The sequence below is a fragment of the Micropterus salmoides genome, unplaced genomic scaffold (genome assembly GCF_014851395.1).
Source record: "Micropterus salmoides isolate LMB-PRFRI ecotype aquatic unplaced genomic scaffold, ASM1485139v1 Ms_hic_scaffold_9, whole genome shotgun sequence".
Taxonomy (NCBI): Eukaryota; Metazoa; Chordata; class Actinopteri; order Centrarchiformes; family Centrarchidae; genus Micropterus; species Micropterus salmoides.
In genome coordinates, this window is record NW_024044681.1 from 31,624,737 (window position 1) to 31,641,482 (window position 16,746).

At 41.9% G+C, this 16,746-nt stretch overlaps 1 protein-coding gene across 3 annotated transcripts in view; it reads left to right on the forward strand.

The window, feature by feature from the left end:
• Positions 1-16,746, forward strand: part of LOC119895143 (vacuole membrane protein 1-like) — a 57,377-nt gene that overhangs the window by 6,187 nt on the left and 34,444 nt on the right. For all 3 annotated transcript variants that reach the window (XM_038708029.1, XM_038708030.1, XM_038708031.1), the window contains 2 exons: positions 762-872; positions 13,264-13,500. In XM_038708029.1, the coding sequence (XP_038563957.1) occupies positions 762-872; positions 13,264-13,500 (348 nt within the window). The remainder of the gene's footprint in view (positions 1-761; positions 873-13,263; positions 13,501-16,746) is intronic.

Below are 16,746 nucleotides of genomic sequence, written 5' to 3' on the forward strand. Positions count from 1 at the left end.
TAGAAGATAGACATGACTAGAACCCTTCCCCTTTCTTTTCCCCCAACTTTTTGTGTTTTGAAACCCACTGCCATGAAACTCTTTTTTTTCCCCCATGTTATACACAGAGACTCAGGAGTTGTATAATCACTTCCCAGTAACTACACATAATAATCACCCATGACTCGCACTGCACTTCCCAGTATTTGTTTTGCTGGGTTTCCTGGGAAATGGAGGCTTCGGTCAGAGCCACCCCCCGCCCCCAAACCCCTCACTTCTTCCCGTAACCTACACACTCCATGCTTCCTCCTTAAGACAACCTGCCTTGGCTCGAGGGCGGAGGTGTAAACGGAGTGATAGATGGACTGATAATGGTGGATGAACAGGAGGAAGAAGAACACAGGGGGAGATAGAGAGATCTTGGCGTGCCTTACTTTACCAGTTGTGTAAGAGCTGGCTGCCACCAAAAAGAATAATGGTGCTGTTCTTCTGTCAGTTTGCTGAACACTCCTACCCTACGGCTCTGTCCTCTAAACTCAACAACAACCTCTGTCTCTAAAGGTCTCTCTTCCTCTCCCTCTCTATCTCTACCACTCACATGCCCTCTCCCACCCTTTAAAGTGCCCTGTGTTTTGCACACTTTCACTCTCGTACCTTCTCTCACTCTGTCTCTGTTCCTCCCCTCCTCTCTCTGCCCCCCCACCCCCGTTTCTTGTTTTCCTCACTCTCTGTGCATGTGCCTCTGCCATGTGGTTGACCGTCCCTCTCTCTGGCCTCTGCAGTATGTTCGCTACATGGAGAAGAAGTCGCTGTGGTGCGCTTACTGGGTTGGCCTGGGTATTCTGTCCTCGGTGGGTCTTGGCACCGGCCTGCACACCTTCCTCCTTTACCTGGTAAGAAAGTGTTTTCACTGACTCTCCACGACAAGTTGCCCGCCACTTTTACACTGGAGTTGCTCACTTGCCTGTGCATGTTTATGACAGAGCTGAAACTCAAATCACAGTGGATGGTGGTGGTGCTGTGACGCAGGTCTCAAAAGGCTGTTGATGCTGTTGTTGGGTTGTTGCTAAGGCTTTAATAAGAGCATTATTGAAAGCTTTTGGAGGCTCCTTGTGCATTTGCACATGCCTACGTGAGTGTGTTAGTATGGGTTTGTGCGAGCGTGCGTTTCGGAGGGGGGTGGAGATGAATAGGCGCTGTGGTAGTCGCACTGTTTTGACAGGCAGTCCAGGAACAATCGCACTCACTGACCCCTCTGACTGAGTGCACATGAGGATAAAAACACTCTCCCTCCCCCTCTCTGAGTTCTTTCTCTTTTCTTTCTCCCCACTCTTCTGCTCCCCACTGTGTCGCTCACTCTCACTTTCTCTCACACTCCCTCCCCTTACTCGTTCTCCTTTTTATGTCTCTCCTCTGCTTATTTTTACTCCTCCTCTCCTTCTCCCTTCCTCTTTCTTTCTCCCCCATTTCTCTCCGTCTCTGAGTGTTTTTGCTCAGTTTTGAGCATGGGGAGGTGTTGAGTCTCTACTGCTGATCAGATCAGGGTCCCAAAACATCTGCTTGTCTACACTGCTCTGAGTCCATCTGTCATCAGGGAGTCCACTGTTGCACTTGTGTGCCCTTGCCCAGTGGAGCCGAACTGGAAACTTTGAAGTGCGTGTCTGCTGTTTTTAAAAGCCAAAGTCTGGCGCTCCCAAATGTAATTTGAGTGTTTTTTTTTAACTCTCCCTTAGTGGACCAGCTCACTTTTTCAGAAGGTTTTAAAGTAGGATGTCACCATCTAGTGAGTGTGGCTGTTACTGCAGGTTGGTGTCATTGGGTTCATGACAGAACTTGGTGCTCCTTGCTGGAGCTGCTGTCGTGCATTTTTTATAGAGTTTGACTGATATGAAGGCCGATACTAGTGCTGATTTTTTTAGATTTAATCCACTGATGCATGATGTTTTTGTGTGGATATTGAAAAAAAATGTTTTTAATAATTTACCTTGTATGCCTCTAAATTAAAATCACACTTACAAGCATTCTGTGTTTCCCACTGAATGGACTCCTTGTAGGGTGGGAATGCCTCTGAATCTGCATTTAGACCAGTGCTAAAAGCACTGAAACATTGCAGGTTTGTACAGACTGACAGACATGAACCTGTTGATGGTAATCCAACTTGTCCACACTGGAATGAACTCTCTGGTCTGACATTCTCTGGTCAGTCAGGGTCATTTAATACTTTGAAGATGAATGTTTTTTAATTGGCTGATGATGAAATTTTAATAAACGTCTAGCCTGATGTTGGCCTGAGTTATTAGTCAAATAATATTTGTTTGTGTAAGTCTGATCTAGTATCTGCTTCCTCTGTTCAACTGTGAGCCTAAACCACAAGTAAGAAGCACAAAACCAACTCAGAGAATTATAATTATAGACGGTCTTTTCTGTAGAAGGGCTGTTTAAAGGAGCCATAGAGATTCATAAGTGATTTTGTAGATTTCTGGGTACTGACAGATATTTCTGATTTCTGAAGTTTTTCCGTGGTTAGTGAACAGTGGGGAGCGCCAGCAGACATGTTGTCCTGTTTTGAGGAACTAGGACTGGGTCAGTGATTGTAACTGGGTCAAACAATCTCCGAACGCTTGTTAAGATGTCAGCACAAACTTTCAAGTGTAACACTTGCAGCTTGACCCTTCTGGCACTGTTTTCCTTCTTGGCCATAAGACTTAATAATATGCTAGAAATAAGAACTGAAGTGGGCCCGGGTGTTTACCCGCTCCTGACTTTGATATACACCAATGTCAACATTTGAAAGAACACTACCACAGTTACTCTGTAAGTGATACTAAAGTGCACCACTAGAGATATACAGCTCAGGGGAGAAGTGCTGCAATTAACTGCAGTTTCTCATCCAGTCTACAACTTGGTGAAACACTTGAATGCATTTTCACTTCAGGAAACTGCCTGATTGAGAGGAGCTGAGTCAACCAGAGGGCAGGGTTCAAACAATCAGTTGATTGATAATCAATTACTTGACAGGCAGAAAATTAGTGGCAACAGTTTTGACTATTGGTCGATCGTTTAAGTCATGGCGAAACTTCCTGCCTTTGAAATCGGAATATTATATGGTTATCTTTCCACCGTATGATAATAAACGGACTTTCATATGGTTTTTAACCGGTAAAAGAGACACCTGAAGAAGTCACCCTGGGCTCTGGGAAATTGTGGTGGATATTTTTGAAATTCTGACATTTTATAGACCAAACAACTATTAAATAATTAGTAGATGGCTAGATGATGAAACTCATTGTTGGTTGCAGCCCCACCTGATTATTTTGATAACAAAAATAATTTATTACATTCCGCTAAATAGTATTGTATATATAAAACATGGTGTATGCAAATTAATAGATTGTTTAATTAATTCAAAAAAATGACTTAAAGCCATTGTCCATCCATCCATCCATCGTCAACCGCTTATCCTGCGTCCAGGGTCGCGGGGGGGGGGTTGGAGCCAATCCCAGCTGACATCGGGCGAAAGGCCGGGTACACCCTGGACAGGTCGCCAATCCATCGCAGGGCTAAAGCCATTGTATTTGTACATGGTAACTGATTCTAAATTGTCAGTAGGACGTTTGTAACTGGCCCAGGCCATTACTGTTAACAGTCAGTAGAGGGTGCAAGTGGTCTTAAGATGTCAAGAAACCAAAAAAATCAGTGCAGACTTCTATTGTAATACTTTACAATGCTTCATTATATTATGTGTCAGTATTTTTATTCACATAGGATACAGCTGAAGATTCATATATTGTCTCCCTGGCGAATAAAGATTTGGAAAACAGAAGTAAGTTTGAAAGCTTTGGACTTGCTGTTAAATTATCAAAAAAAGACAAGACAGAAAACTTAAACAACTCCACAATATATAATATTATTGAAGAGCATAGTGAACAATAAAACTACTAATATATTTCATTGTACCATTGTAAGATGTACTTGCAGGTCTAATAACCATTAAGGTCCTCTGTAGTGCTATTTCCACATGACATAACATGTGACTCTGTCATATGACTTCTGCAACCTTCCTAGCTGTCACTATGTGTCTGTCCCTTTTCTGACTTCTTTAAAGGACTACACTCCATGATTGAAGCTAATTCTTTAATTTCATCCAGTTACAGTAAATGTGTGGCCACATTTTTCTCTGCCGACACAGTGTTGACTTCGTTGAACTGGGCACTGCTAGGTGCAAGCTTTCCGTTTCACCTCGGTGAAATTGATAATGACAAATCTTTTAACTGCTAATAGGGGTTTTGTTAGAAATAAATGACCACACATCACTTATTAACAGCACACATCCTGAGTGGATGGCGGGAAGCAGCAACATGTGAGTACTGCTGAGCCACCAGCAGAGGAGGATAGAGAGTCAGTGATATGCAAACCATTCCAGTCAATGAAACCAGAGCAAAAGTGGCAGCTCTCCTGTTCCCTGACATGGGCAATTGCTGCCCTGTGTCTCCTCTCTGTGTTTGCATCCTGCTGAGACTGCGGGAGATCATTGTTCATGGACAGGACTGGTTATTGGAGAAAGATAAAACTCTGCAACTCAGGCATGGGGGGGGGCACGTCTTGGCACAAAATCAAGTGTATTTTATCCAGCTGCTCTGAGGGAGGAGGTAGTGGGTGGGTGCATATAATACAGGCCATGGAAACAATAAAATCATGCAGGAACACTAGATAGATCTCATTTCAGCAGGAGCTGCGGAGGCGAGGATCAGTACACACACACGCACGCGTACGCACACAGAGAGTGCTGCACCTGCGCATGTATCCGCCATAATGATTGTGAAGATCACAATTATGAGTGGGACCAGTTTTCATCCCCACTTAGGTTTTTAAGTATTTGTATTCTAGTGACAACTAGTGTCCCTGCCCTCCATAAATCCTCTTTTAACTGAGAAGGGGTTAGCGATGAGTGTGACTCTTGTAAGCCTGGGAATGCTGTAAATATTTTAGAAGAGAGCTCATCTGAGTCATCCACCATTAAATTACTTTCAGTAATGGCTGTTGCCATTAAGTCATTATGGGCAGCATGAAAATTGTTGTGCTCAACATTAAATCAACAGCAACAAAGAATTAAGTTCGTTATAATTGAAGCCGCGCACGTTGCTGTTTACATAATAGCAACTAGGGTAGTCATTTTTTTCTCCCTCTTGGCTTTGAGCTGTTTTATGAGTGAGAGGTGTACATAAATGTCAGCAGCCAGTAAGGGAAAAACAACACCAATCCAATGGGATAACACAAAATTGAACCATGTTTGGAGCGTGTTTATGACTCACGATTTACAGTCCCTTGTCTTTCAAAAAATAAACCAGTGGCTCATCTAAATAAAGAAACATTCTGCAGTTTTCTATATTCAGTTTCTTTTAGGATTGCTAAATTACAGGTTGCAGAGGAGGTTTGTGTAGAATATACAGATTTTCCCCAGCAAACCCCCTAAAATTAAGTTTTGGCTGTTGGCAATTACCAGGAGCACAGCTTTAATTAGTGCCAACTATCGCTGTGAGTGCTGAGCAGGTCTGAGAGTGTGGCTTCCACACACTGTCCCTGCATTGTTGTTACTATCACACTCATACACACACACTGCTGATCACGTCTTGAAAGTTCTCCTGCTCATATGCCGTTATACAGTTAGGTGCAGTTCGCCCACGCTTTCACAGTCTGACAAGAACATGTGGGTGAAGGAAACTCGATCACAGCATGGCAGAGTATTGGACAAAAGACGTGTGTGTGTGTGTGTGTGTGTGTGTGTGTGTGTGTGTGTGTGTGTGTGTGATTGGGTGGCACACTCACCTGACCATTGTCTGGCTTTACAGTGACGAACCTTGCTCCAATCCCAGGCAAACAATCGGGCACCTTCATGTTCACATAGAAAGAAACCCAGTAGCTTTGTTTGAGTTGTGACTCACAAACACTCCTGCTGGTCTGTATGACCTGGACTACATTTGCCACTACTCATGAGTGTTTCTTTTGTTTGTTTTTATTTTTTGATCATTTGACAAGTGTGATCAGAGAGTTGTTTCTTAACTCAGAGCTGATAAGGCTCCGTGCTGGCTCTTTAGAGGGTGTTGACTTTACTCTTAGTGGTGTGGACTGTGTATATAAACATTGCCAAGCTATCAAATCAGAATTTTCTTGACTTTGTTGCATATGCTTTCTACGTCAAACACAACTCCACATAGCATAATCGCCCCTCTGTTCACCAAAGTGAGAATTGATACCCTGCATGCATGTTACATGAGTGACACATCAGGATCAAGTTCAGTAGTTCTTTGAAAAGCTACTCTTGACTCACCACTGGCCGGCAGTAACGGATCTCTCACTTTAACTTCAGCACATCTTAAATTCAATTTGAAGCGATTAATTTTTAACTACATCTAGATAGTGTGTCAGAACTTTATCGCATGAATTTGATCCTCCCACTACTGAACAGGCAGTTTTACTTACATACCATAAAGATCCGTTGGTTGGGGATTTTTCACTGGTAAGTTTTGGATCTGCAGCTGCTTTTGTGGAGAATTGTCTAACTTTGGGTTTAAATATGAAATACCACAAAAGGGCCTTTACTTCCTTTGCCAAAAAAAGAAGAGGGAAAAAACAAACAAACAGCACAATTGCTTTTATCCATGATTTTAAGTAATTAATTTTCTCCCTCATAAGGTTGGAGACATGGATCTACCCGAACATCTTGTGACTTGTGACAGTAGACCTCTTTAAAGATGAATACCAGAGAGATGTGTACATGGGAGTGTGTGTGTGTGGTGGTTCTAATGGTGCTTCTCCATCTTAACTGTCACACTTTAGCAATCCAAGGCATGCGTCTGTCTGTCTGTGTCTTGGAGGCCCCAGGAGTGCTCTTAATACCAAGTACAATAACCATTCGTTTTGAAAGACACACACACACACACACACACACACACAAGAAGCAAATCCTGGGCAAAAGTGGGCTTAGTGTGTAGTCAGTCTGGAATGGCACCAACAACCCTGCCAGAACAAGCCAAACCTGACCAGACCAAACCAGAGCGTTGCTGGCAGACTGCTGGTGTTTAGGTTGTTTGAAGCATAGTTTTGTTATGAAATTCTGCCATCAAGGTCACCCAGTGCTTTTCAGCTACCCAAAATATGGCCATTAGAAAGCCCACTTTACTTTGGCAGCAAGTAACAGTCTCAAAACCCAACAAAATCACTTTAGCAGCAAATCATCCAAATTGAGAAGCTGGAACCAGGGAACATTGGCACATTTTTACTAGAAAAACACTAAACCATTAATCGATTATCAAAATAATTTATAACTAATTAATTGAATTGATGGAATTGTTACAGAGCTGGTTGTGATGATACACAACAAATTTAAAAATAAATGAAGGTAAATAAAATTGCCATTATAATATGTTAAAAGGGAATTATTTTTAATGTGTATAATTATGCTAAATGCAATTTTTATACATATTATTTGATTTATATATTTCATCTACATTTTACATTATTATGTAACTATAGATTAAGCGCAGAGCAGAGTTTATTGCACTGCGTGAATTGACTGTGTACTTACTTAACTGGTTGGGATAACTGATGATTTGAGAAAGACTTTAATGGTAACCCCTGCTTAGTAAAGTTATTGCAAATGAACACAACTTATTTACATTGAATTTCCCTTTTACAATGTGTAAGGTATTTCAATTTGCTTTTGTAATTCCTGAATTTGTACATTAACTGTAAAATCAGTTTCAAATTATTTAAATCGAAATGAAGGTGTTATCTTTTGAGTGTGTAATCCATGGCTCAGTGGGGGGTCAGAGTGAGTGTGTCTGTCTTCCAGTCTGGGAGAGGTTTCTGAACATGAAGTCATATGGTGAAACCACATGGATAAATCAGTGGGACCAGCCCCTCAAACCTCCAGCATCTCACATTTAGTGTGTGTGTGTGTGTGTGTGTGTGTGTGTGTGTGTGTGTGTGCGCGCGCTTACCACCCACTTCAAAAACACCCCCGCCCTTCCTCTCTGTCTCTGCTTCATCATTGGCCTCGGTCCAGCGTTCTCTTACCTCCCTCAGAGATCCTGACCAGGGCTTCTTCATAACGAACTAACCTCTAATGTTTGTCCTGCTTTGCCTCCAGCAGTCTCCCACTAGAAGAAGCGGTTAACAGGTTATGCTAGCCTGACCGTGTCTAATGTGCTTAAATGGCCCTTGACAACCACAGCGACCTGTTAATGACTGGACCGTCCTGTGGCCGTGGTCACTGAGAACTGGTCAGTTTATGGTCACCCATTAATGTCTGGTGTGGGGCTTAGGAAGCAGCTACATTTGCTACCATAGACTCACAAGAGGAGGCCACGCCATGACTGGTGACTGTGACGATTATGGGCTGCATCTGCTAGGGTCTTATGATTAAAAACAATAATTTAGGGTTCCTGTAATTTCCCTGTACAATTTGTGTTGCTTTGATCTTTTGCAAATTTAAAGTGTAGCATAGTACAGAACATATACATAGAAAAGGTATGCAGGGACAAAAAGTTATTTATTTATAACCCAGACAGTTGACGCTACTGCTTTCTAATGGGAATGTACAGGTTTTTGAAATTTGATGTGATACGTGATGAAATGTCACCATGAGTGCATTCACTCATCTGCATCTGTTTCCGCATACAGAATGAACTGGTAGTTATAAGTTAAAATGTAAAAAGCCCCCTCCTTGTACATGCGATTCAAGTCATCACACCTACAATGCTACGATATAATATGAGTGTGTGTGTCTGCTGAAGTTAATAATATTGTCTCTGTGACACACACAAGGTCACACAAAAGAAAGTATAGTTTTATATATCAAGTGTTTGACAATGTAAGACTTTTAAGAAGTGAAGTGCTGGATACTGTGGGCCAGAGAAGGTGATCGACGGTCCACGTCAAAAGCTCATCTCAGCAGCAGCTATTGGCCAACCAGCTTTCACATCCTCCTTCAGTGGGCACATTGACGCACATTTTGTTCTGGCTGTGGCACTGAGAGGAAGCTCCTTTCCGTTCATGTGCTTTAGCAACTGCCATGCTCATGGCCAATCCCTGTCACAGAATAGAGGTTAAGGAGCAATTTACCACACATCAAAAGTAATTTATTATCATTTCAACATCATCATCACGGCCGCCGAGATCACTACGAATAAGAAAACGTATCCCCACTCTTGTCTTTGTGGACTTTTTTTATTCTTTCCTAAGGAGCTAAAATACATAGCGCTTACAGCTTTGATATTTTTTAACAATAAGAGCTCCTATTAGCTTCATTACCCTTTAGATTTCTTATAAAAAAAATTATAAAAGTTATGTAGTTATTCAGTGTTACTCACCTCAACGGTTTAACAAATGTTCCTTCCACCATAAAACATTTGCAAATCCAATTCATATTTTAACTCCTGCATTATTTCCATCCATGTTTGCTAGCTTGCAGCCTTCTTCTTCACGGCTTTGTCGGGACTTGCTACATTTGTTGGCACATTGCCTTACCAACTGAAAACGGCAGAGCAGTATGAAACTGGCAGCAGGAATGCGTATTGCGTCTCCTGTGTGCTACTGTGTGTGCTTGTGTGACCTCATACTAACAAAATATGTACCCTCTCATAGTGCTCCATACAATACAATACTCCACAGGGTACCTTTAATGTAAGCCCCATTCAGATGGGCATTACAGGGGGAAGTGGGGAATAAAAAATTCTCTGCACTCCTCTGTAATTTTAATTAACAGTACCTCCCTGTAGCTGACATTACAACTGCCCATTTGGTGAGCTATTGCTCTCCTGTTAGCTTTCATTTTTCTTTTTTCCCAAATGTGTTAGTATGAACATGTTTCTGTTGGATTAGCAAAAATATTTTAGATTTTCTTTAATTTCACACAAAAGTCAAATTTCACATATTAAAAAACACACAATAGAAGGACAAGCTGTTATTCGCATAAGATTGTGCACTTTAAAATACAAGTATGTCGCTCCGGAAGAGATTTAAATTACAGGAGGACCAGCAAGTTTTTCGAATAATAGTAGGTAATTGCGGCTCTAATTATTGCTTGGGTGGGGTGAAAAATGACCCACATATAAGCTCCAGATGGGATTAAAAATCACTGACTAGCGCAGGTATTGTTAAAATCTCCCCAGCTCCCCAGAGTAATAAATCCACTTCGAATGAGGCTTTAGATGACAATTGGACTTACTTTTAATTTTAGGGAGTATTCATATACATCGCAGAGTCTGTGTGGATGTACTCATACCCAGAAGTGGGGATCCCACTTGCTTTGGAGGCCAGGCATTGGTTTCTGCAGGTCGCCACAGGAATGCCAGCAATGTTGCCTTCATTGTGCATCCCACTGGGTCAGAGAGAGAGGAACTTTGTGCCTCTGTCAGTACTGATGTGTATTTTAGTGGCAGCAAACATCGTCAACATTAGGCAAATCTCAAAGGAGACACAGTTGGAGGTGGAATAGTTATTTCAGCATTGACCACTACTTTGTTTATAGTGAACAGTGTATAATGTGGAACAGCGGTTTCTCTACAACTACTTCCCCCACTTTCTATTTTTCTCCTGATATTAACCATCTACTGTGCCTTGAAATGTGTGTTTGTGTGACACCAAGTCAGAAACAAAATGAGACAGAGGGCAGCCAGCTACCTGGATTTTTTTGTGGGCTGGGCCTAAGATTAATAGTGAGTCACCAGGACAACATGAGATGACTAGGCTTTTGTGTAAGGTGAGAAGCAGTGACACAGCGTTAAAACAGAGAGAGGGCAAGAGAGGGCTGGTACTCCCGAGTCACGCAACACACTCTGTTGGCAGGCTGTTTGTGTGTGTTTGGTAAACACACATTACCTGAGATAGGGTTGGAAGGTGTAAGGAAGAGGAATATAGTCTTTCTTTGCCACACAAACATTCTGCTCAAGGAGTCTGTCATTGTGTGTTGTGTGTGTGTGTGTGTGTGTGTGTGTGCGCGTGTGTGTGTGTGTGTGTGTGTGTGTGTGTGTGTGTGTGTGTGTGTGGATGTCAGGGCAGTGTGATCCACTGGAGGATATGAGGCTGGGGAGTATCCTTTCTGACTGGGTTAGTGTTGGGAGTTTGTTGACTTCCCAAGAGACTGTCCCATTTGTCTTCTGCTTTTGTAAGAAAACAAGTGTGTGAGCATCAGACGTTTACTCTTTTTTTTCTTAGATATTTAATGTTAATGTGCCTGCTTACTAGTAATGTCTGTATAGAAACAAATCTGTGTCATCTAAAGGGAGTGCACTGTTTCTAGAGGAGATATTGCCGTTTCCTGTTGCCTCACACGCCTCTGCCCTGCCCTCTCACGTCTCGTCCTGTCCTGCCTCATCCCATGCAGCTCCGGAAGTTCCAGCCCCACCCCAGGTTTGCCAAATTGTTTTGTCGCTACATTGCGTAATGCCAAACTGCCCCCGTGCGTCACTGGGAGCACCCTTTCTTCACACACAGACACATGAGTGTAAACACATGGAATAGACAGAGTACACTGAGCTTTTATAGGCCCACACAGTGGACTTGCCTTTATTTGCAGGGATCACACTAGTGTTACTGACGTGGTTGATAATCCCTGTCAATTTAGATCTATCTAGGTCATTGTTCGGTGTGTGGCATGCGTTCCTACAGAGGAGATGCAAAGTTACATGGCCCCTTCTTTGAGACTTGATCCTGTTCACTATAAAACTTAATCAAACATTGCCTTTTTGTCATAACGAGTCACCGTAGAATGACCAATGGCCATTTGTACAAATAGTTTCCTTGTTCCTTTGAACTTTGATAACTGAGTTTATGCTGCAGGAATAGCATATGTTTCACAGGAACTGTACTTTTTGGGCCATGTTCTGTTTAGCAAGCCAGTGCTCACATTTTGACCGTTACTGTACTTTGACCTAAACAGGAAATTAAATTACTCTTGAAAACAGGTGTGATACATGAAGTTACCCTGAAAGCCGGTGTGTTGAATGAAATTAATGAATTAATGAATATTAAGTTATTTAATGTCTTTCGTGAGGAAGAAATGAAATATCTCATATATCCCATTCAATATTTACTCCTTTGCACTATTTGTATTTGTTTACAATTTACAGATACACTTGACTTGCTTGTACGTTGTTGGTCATTGTTGCATTTAACATTTACACCTATTTATTTCACCTACTTGTCATCCACAATAGTTCTGTTTATTTTTAAAACTAAAACTGGATTCAAATGCCTTGTATGTGTACACACACTTGGTCAACATAGGTGATTCTAATTCTTCTGAATTTTATAGTGATTATTTTTATGCTGCTACTTCAAAATACCATAAGTGTGTGTTGAAATTGAGATATCCCCTCTTAATTCATTTGGTATTTCTGTTCTTTTTGAGTTTTATTGTGAATGTCTCTCTTCTCAGAGCCGTTGTAGATATTGGGATGACTTGTTTTGGGGTTTGCAGAGTCAAGAACACAAAGCTGGCAGCTCAGTAAACTTTCAACACGCACCAGTAATCTAACCTGCACCTCTTTTCCTTCCTTTGATTTGTCTGTTGGAGGCCTAACTGAAACGGGGTAAATAAACGTCAGAAAAATTAAACAAGACCAGGCTCTGTCAAAGACAGCTAATGTCTTGTTCTTACAACAGGAACAGTCAAACATGAGTGAATTCTGTCTGAAGAGAGTCCGTAGAGAGTCCGTATTTAGGACCTGATTCCCGGCTTTTCTTCATTATTATTGCACACATATGTGACGTATAGCTACACTCGGTTTTGTGTGCTGCATGTGACCTGAGAAAGGTGACTGAGGAATGATTTCTACATCCAGCCAGTGCCCTCTACACTTTATCCACTGACACTTTAAGTCTCCTTTAGTTTTTTAAGCAGCATGAAGCTGCCTTTTGCTCCAGCTTAGTCATAGTTGTGTATTTTCTCCATTTCCTAGTTTCCTATTTAACTCATAGAGAAAGGAAAGCACAGCGCTCTGACAGCTTACATTGAAAAGCAGAGGAAGAGTCCCACTGCTGTAGGAACTAGGAGACACAGCCTAGATACTAGCCCACATATAACTGTCTTCATGTTATCAATCAGTATTTGACTCATTGCTGTCACTTTCTCCCTATGCTAATAATAAGGGATCTTCCTCTGACTCAAAAATACTTCCAACAGGTGCACTCACTCCTACTCTGTTTTTCACTCCTTTTCTTTTTCTCTTGATCTCCCCTTTTCTCTGCCTTTCTCTCTGTCTTTCTCTCTTTGTTTCTCAGGGACCACACATAGCATCAGTGACCTTGGCGGCCTACGAATGTGGCTCGGTGGATTTCCCCGAGCCACCCTATCCGGACCAAATAGTCTGCCCTCAGCAGGAAGCTCCAGCACCAGGCGCTGAGCAGGTGGGCGTGGAGGCCGCTGGGGCGGACGGGTTGGTGGGGTCCGCAGCCATCCAGGGAAGCATCTCTCTCTGGACCATCATCTCCAAAGTCCGCCTGGAAGCTTGCATGTGGGTGAGTGGCTGTTGCATACTGTAAACCGGAATTGCAGGATCTGCACAGAGTTAAGCTTTTATAAACATTTCTCACAGCTCAGTTTTGGTCACAGTTTGCGGTGACCTTAAACACTTGCCACAGCTTTGACCAGTCTTCAGAGTGTGTGATTTGAAATATTGTTGATTGTTGAAACCTCAAATCTCCCAAATGCCAGTTTCTCAGGAACTAAGAAAAACAGTCTTGTTTTCACTTTGACCACCGTGCATTGTTGAATTTATCCAGGGCTTTTTAGAAAGTGCCGTTAGAGTGTGTTTGAAACTAGAAAATTACCAAGGATCAAACAATACATGCTAAGGACTCTAGGTGCACGAATCAGACCATGATTTTTTATTTTTATTTTGTGAATTAACTTGCAGTTTATGCTTTGGTAAGAGAACAGTAATAAAGGTGAAAACTCCTGTGTATTCTCTCTCTATTAATGTTTTAATACAAAGACTTATTAAAATCTTTTAGATCTCCCGCTGACCATGTGAAAGTCTTAAAGACACATGTGCCGAATTTTTTTTTATAGAAATGAATAGAAATGAGACAAATTTGCATTCATACTGTGGGTGCAAATGTATTCATTGATAACTATTTTTTCTTGGAAAAACCCAGCTTCATACTGCGTATTTCCCCCATGCAGTGTCAGTGGTTTCACACTTCTAACCAGCCTTGTGGCTGCTCAGAAAGATGAAATATTTTCAAACTACGACCTTTTTTATAGGTTTCTACTTTATAAAAGAAAAAAAAATAACAGGCTAAACTTTAAAATACCAGAGTTCCTGACAAAGAACAGCCTTCTACCTGGGTATCTAGTTACACTTAGACCGGGGCTCTGGTGGTTTATCAGTGACTCACACATGTCTCAGAGTTACCATGAAACCACTGACAATGGCTTGCACTACTGTCACACGCACAGGACACATAAAAACACAAGAGCAGATATGTGCCACGGTGATCTCGAAGTCACACTCCACTTCTTTGTAACTGCAGGGTCTTTTCATGTCCTCTGTTACCGTCAGTTTCCTTTTTTTTTAAATGTATTTATCGTGAGAAAGGCAGAACTGCTGCACATTAAAAAAAGAGAACTTGGTCACTGACACATGATATAAGTTTATCATTCTTTGTTATCTATTTCCCTGTTCTGCATAATGTGGAAGGGTCTGAGGTGAGGGGGAAATACAGATCTTTAGCTACTTCTTCACTATCGGGAGCTTTACAGGAACGAGACAGGCTTTCCACAACCTGCTCTCTACTGTAATTGGCCTTCAGGCTTCCTCATTGTTTGTAATACATTAACTATTCACAGATGCACATGTTCGAATGCAACATTGGTAACATTCACAAAAACCTTTGTGAGGTTTTGATTTATTGTAATTAATCAATCAATTATAATTGTCCCCTTACACAAATACACATTTGTACTACAATACATAGAAGGGCCTTTTATTAAAGCTATTAATCACAACCCTCTTACCCTAACCATTTTCTTTACATGCTGAAATAAATACTAATAATAAACTATCAAGAAGAAATATAAAAAATAATACTGTAATAAATGATATTGTGATCCTCACCTTTCATTCCTTAAAATAGCTTAAGACACACCCCTTCTTAACCCCAGCCTGGCATGGCCTCGGCTGAGCCTTGTCAGCTCTACAGTTGGAGACACCTGTTGTCCCCACAGTTTCAAAGCACCCTCATCAGTATTCCCCCTCCTCCGGCCAGCCTCCCATCCTCTGGATACACTGGCGATGAGACATTCCCCTCGCCACCACCACTACCTCTTCTTCTCCTCCTATCCCTTTTTGTTCCCTCTTGAAGCCTCAATGTCCACTACTGCAGCTCCCTAAAGTGCTCCACTTCAAACACCACCACTGTGCAGGTGGGCATGTTTCACTGCCCCCTACACAAACACACACAGGCGCATGCACGCTCACAAACGCAGGCAGAGCTATTGAATGGAGCAGCTGCCAGGGAGATTAGGGCACGTCTCTATTATGAGAGAAAACTGGCAGATTTCATCAAAGACTGCAGTGTTAACAAGAGAACAGGGTGTCCAGATTAAAGATGCAGTCTGCCAGGTTTTGGGAGAGCACCGCCTCCTGAGAATGATTGTTTGGGCTTGTTGTCGCTGCCATGGTTGCTAACTACTCACTAATCATCTTCTGGCTCAGCCATCCAGCTACATACAAGTAATGTGGCTGTGATTAGTTGGTTATGGTCTTCTGGGAGAGAGTGAGGGAGATTGAAGCTTCGATTTTGTGTGTGTTCCACCTAAACAACAGAATTTCAGTTCAAGAGCTTCTTTTTTACATCGTAGGATGTCAGGGACATGTTGGGGCTTGAAATCATCCATATGTAACTTACACTAATTGTATCCAAAGCATCTTCTCTTCATCCCCCTTTGCACCCCTACTTTCCCCTCGTGCCTGGAAACATTAAAGTAATGAGCTGTGAGCAACTCCAAAAACACTGCATTTCTTGGCGGCTGTTTTCATTGTGTTAATTAAGTCTGTAGCCCTCACCCCCTCACCCCTCACTCCCCCCGTCCTCATGTTTTGGCGGTATGAACTTGGTGAACCGACCAAGTGCTGAGGATTTATTTCCCTCAAATCACTTCCGCTTTTTTTCCTGTTAAGTCCCCCTCAATCACACGGGCTCCACCACTTTATAGCTACAAGCTCCTTTTGGCTGTTAGATATCGATATCTGGGTTCCTTTTAGACCCCCCCGGGCTTGTTAGCACATCTTAAATTTTCCAGAAACACTGCATTTCACGTGTCCAAAATAAATTGAACAGAGCAGTTAGTGGTGCAGTGTGTTGATATGCTGTTTAGAGGTGGCATCTGGTTTTTCACCTTCTCTGGGCGTGTGTTTTATGCATCCATGATCGTTTAATAATCTGTGGGATTTTTGTCCTCGTAAATCCTTTCCGTTTTATTCCCATTAAGTGCTCTGATCGCACAATCCCAGACGTCAAGCTGTGCAAGCTCCTTTGGATAGTGGATATTGATATTTTTGCTCCATTAACCCTCCGGGAACCATGGTAATATGCTTGTTATAATAATTAGCATAATATTAAGAGAAAAGAGATTTTTACAACAAAACTATTAATGCATATTAAAAAATACAATATAAAGTAATCAATTCCACCACAGCATCACGTCAGGGAGTGCTACAAACATCAACAGCTGAGCAGTAGTAACAATCTCTGTATGTG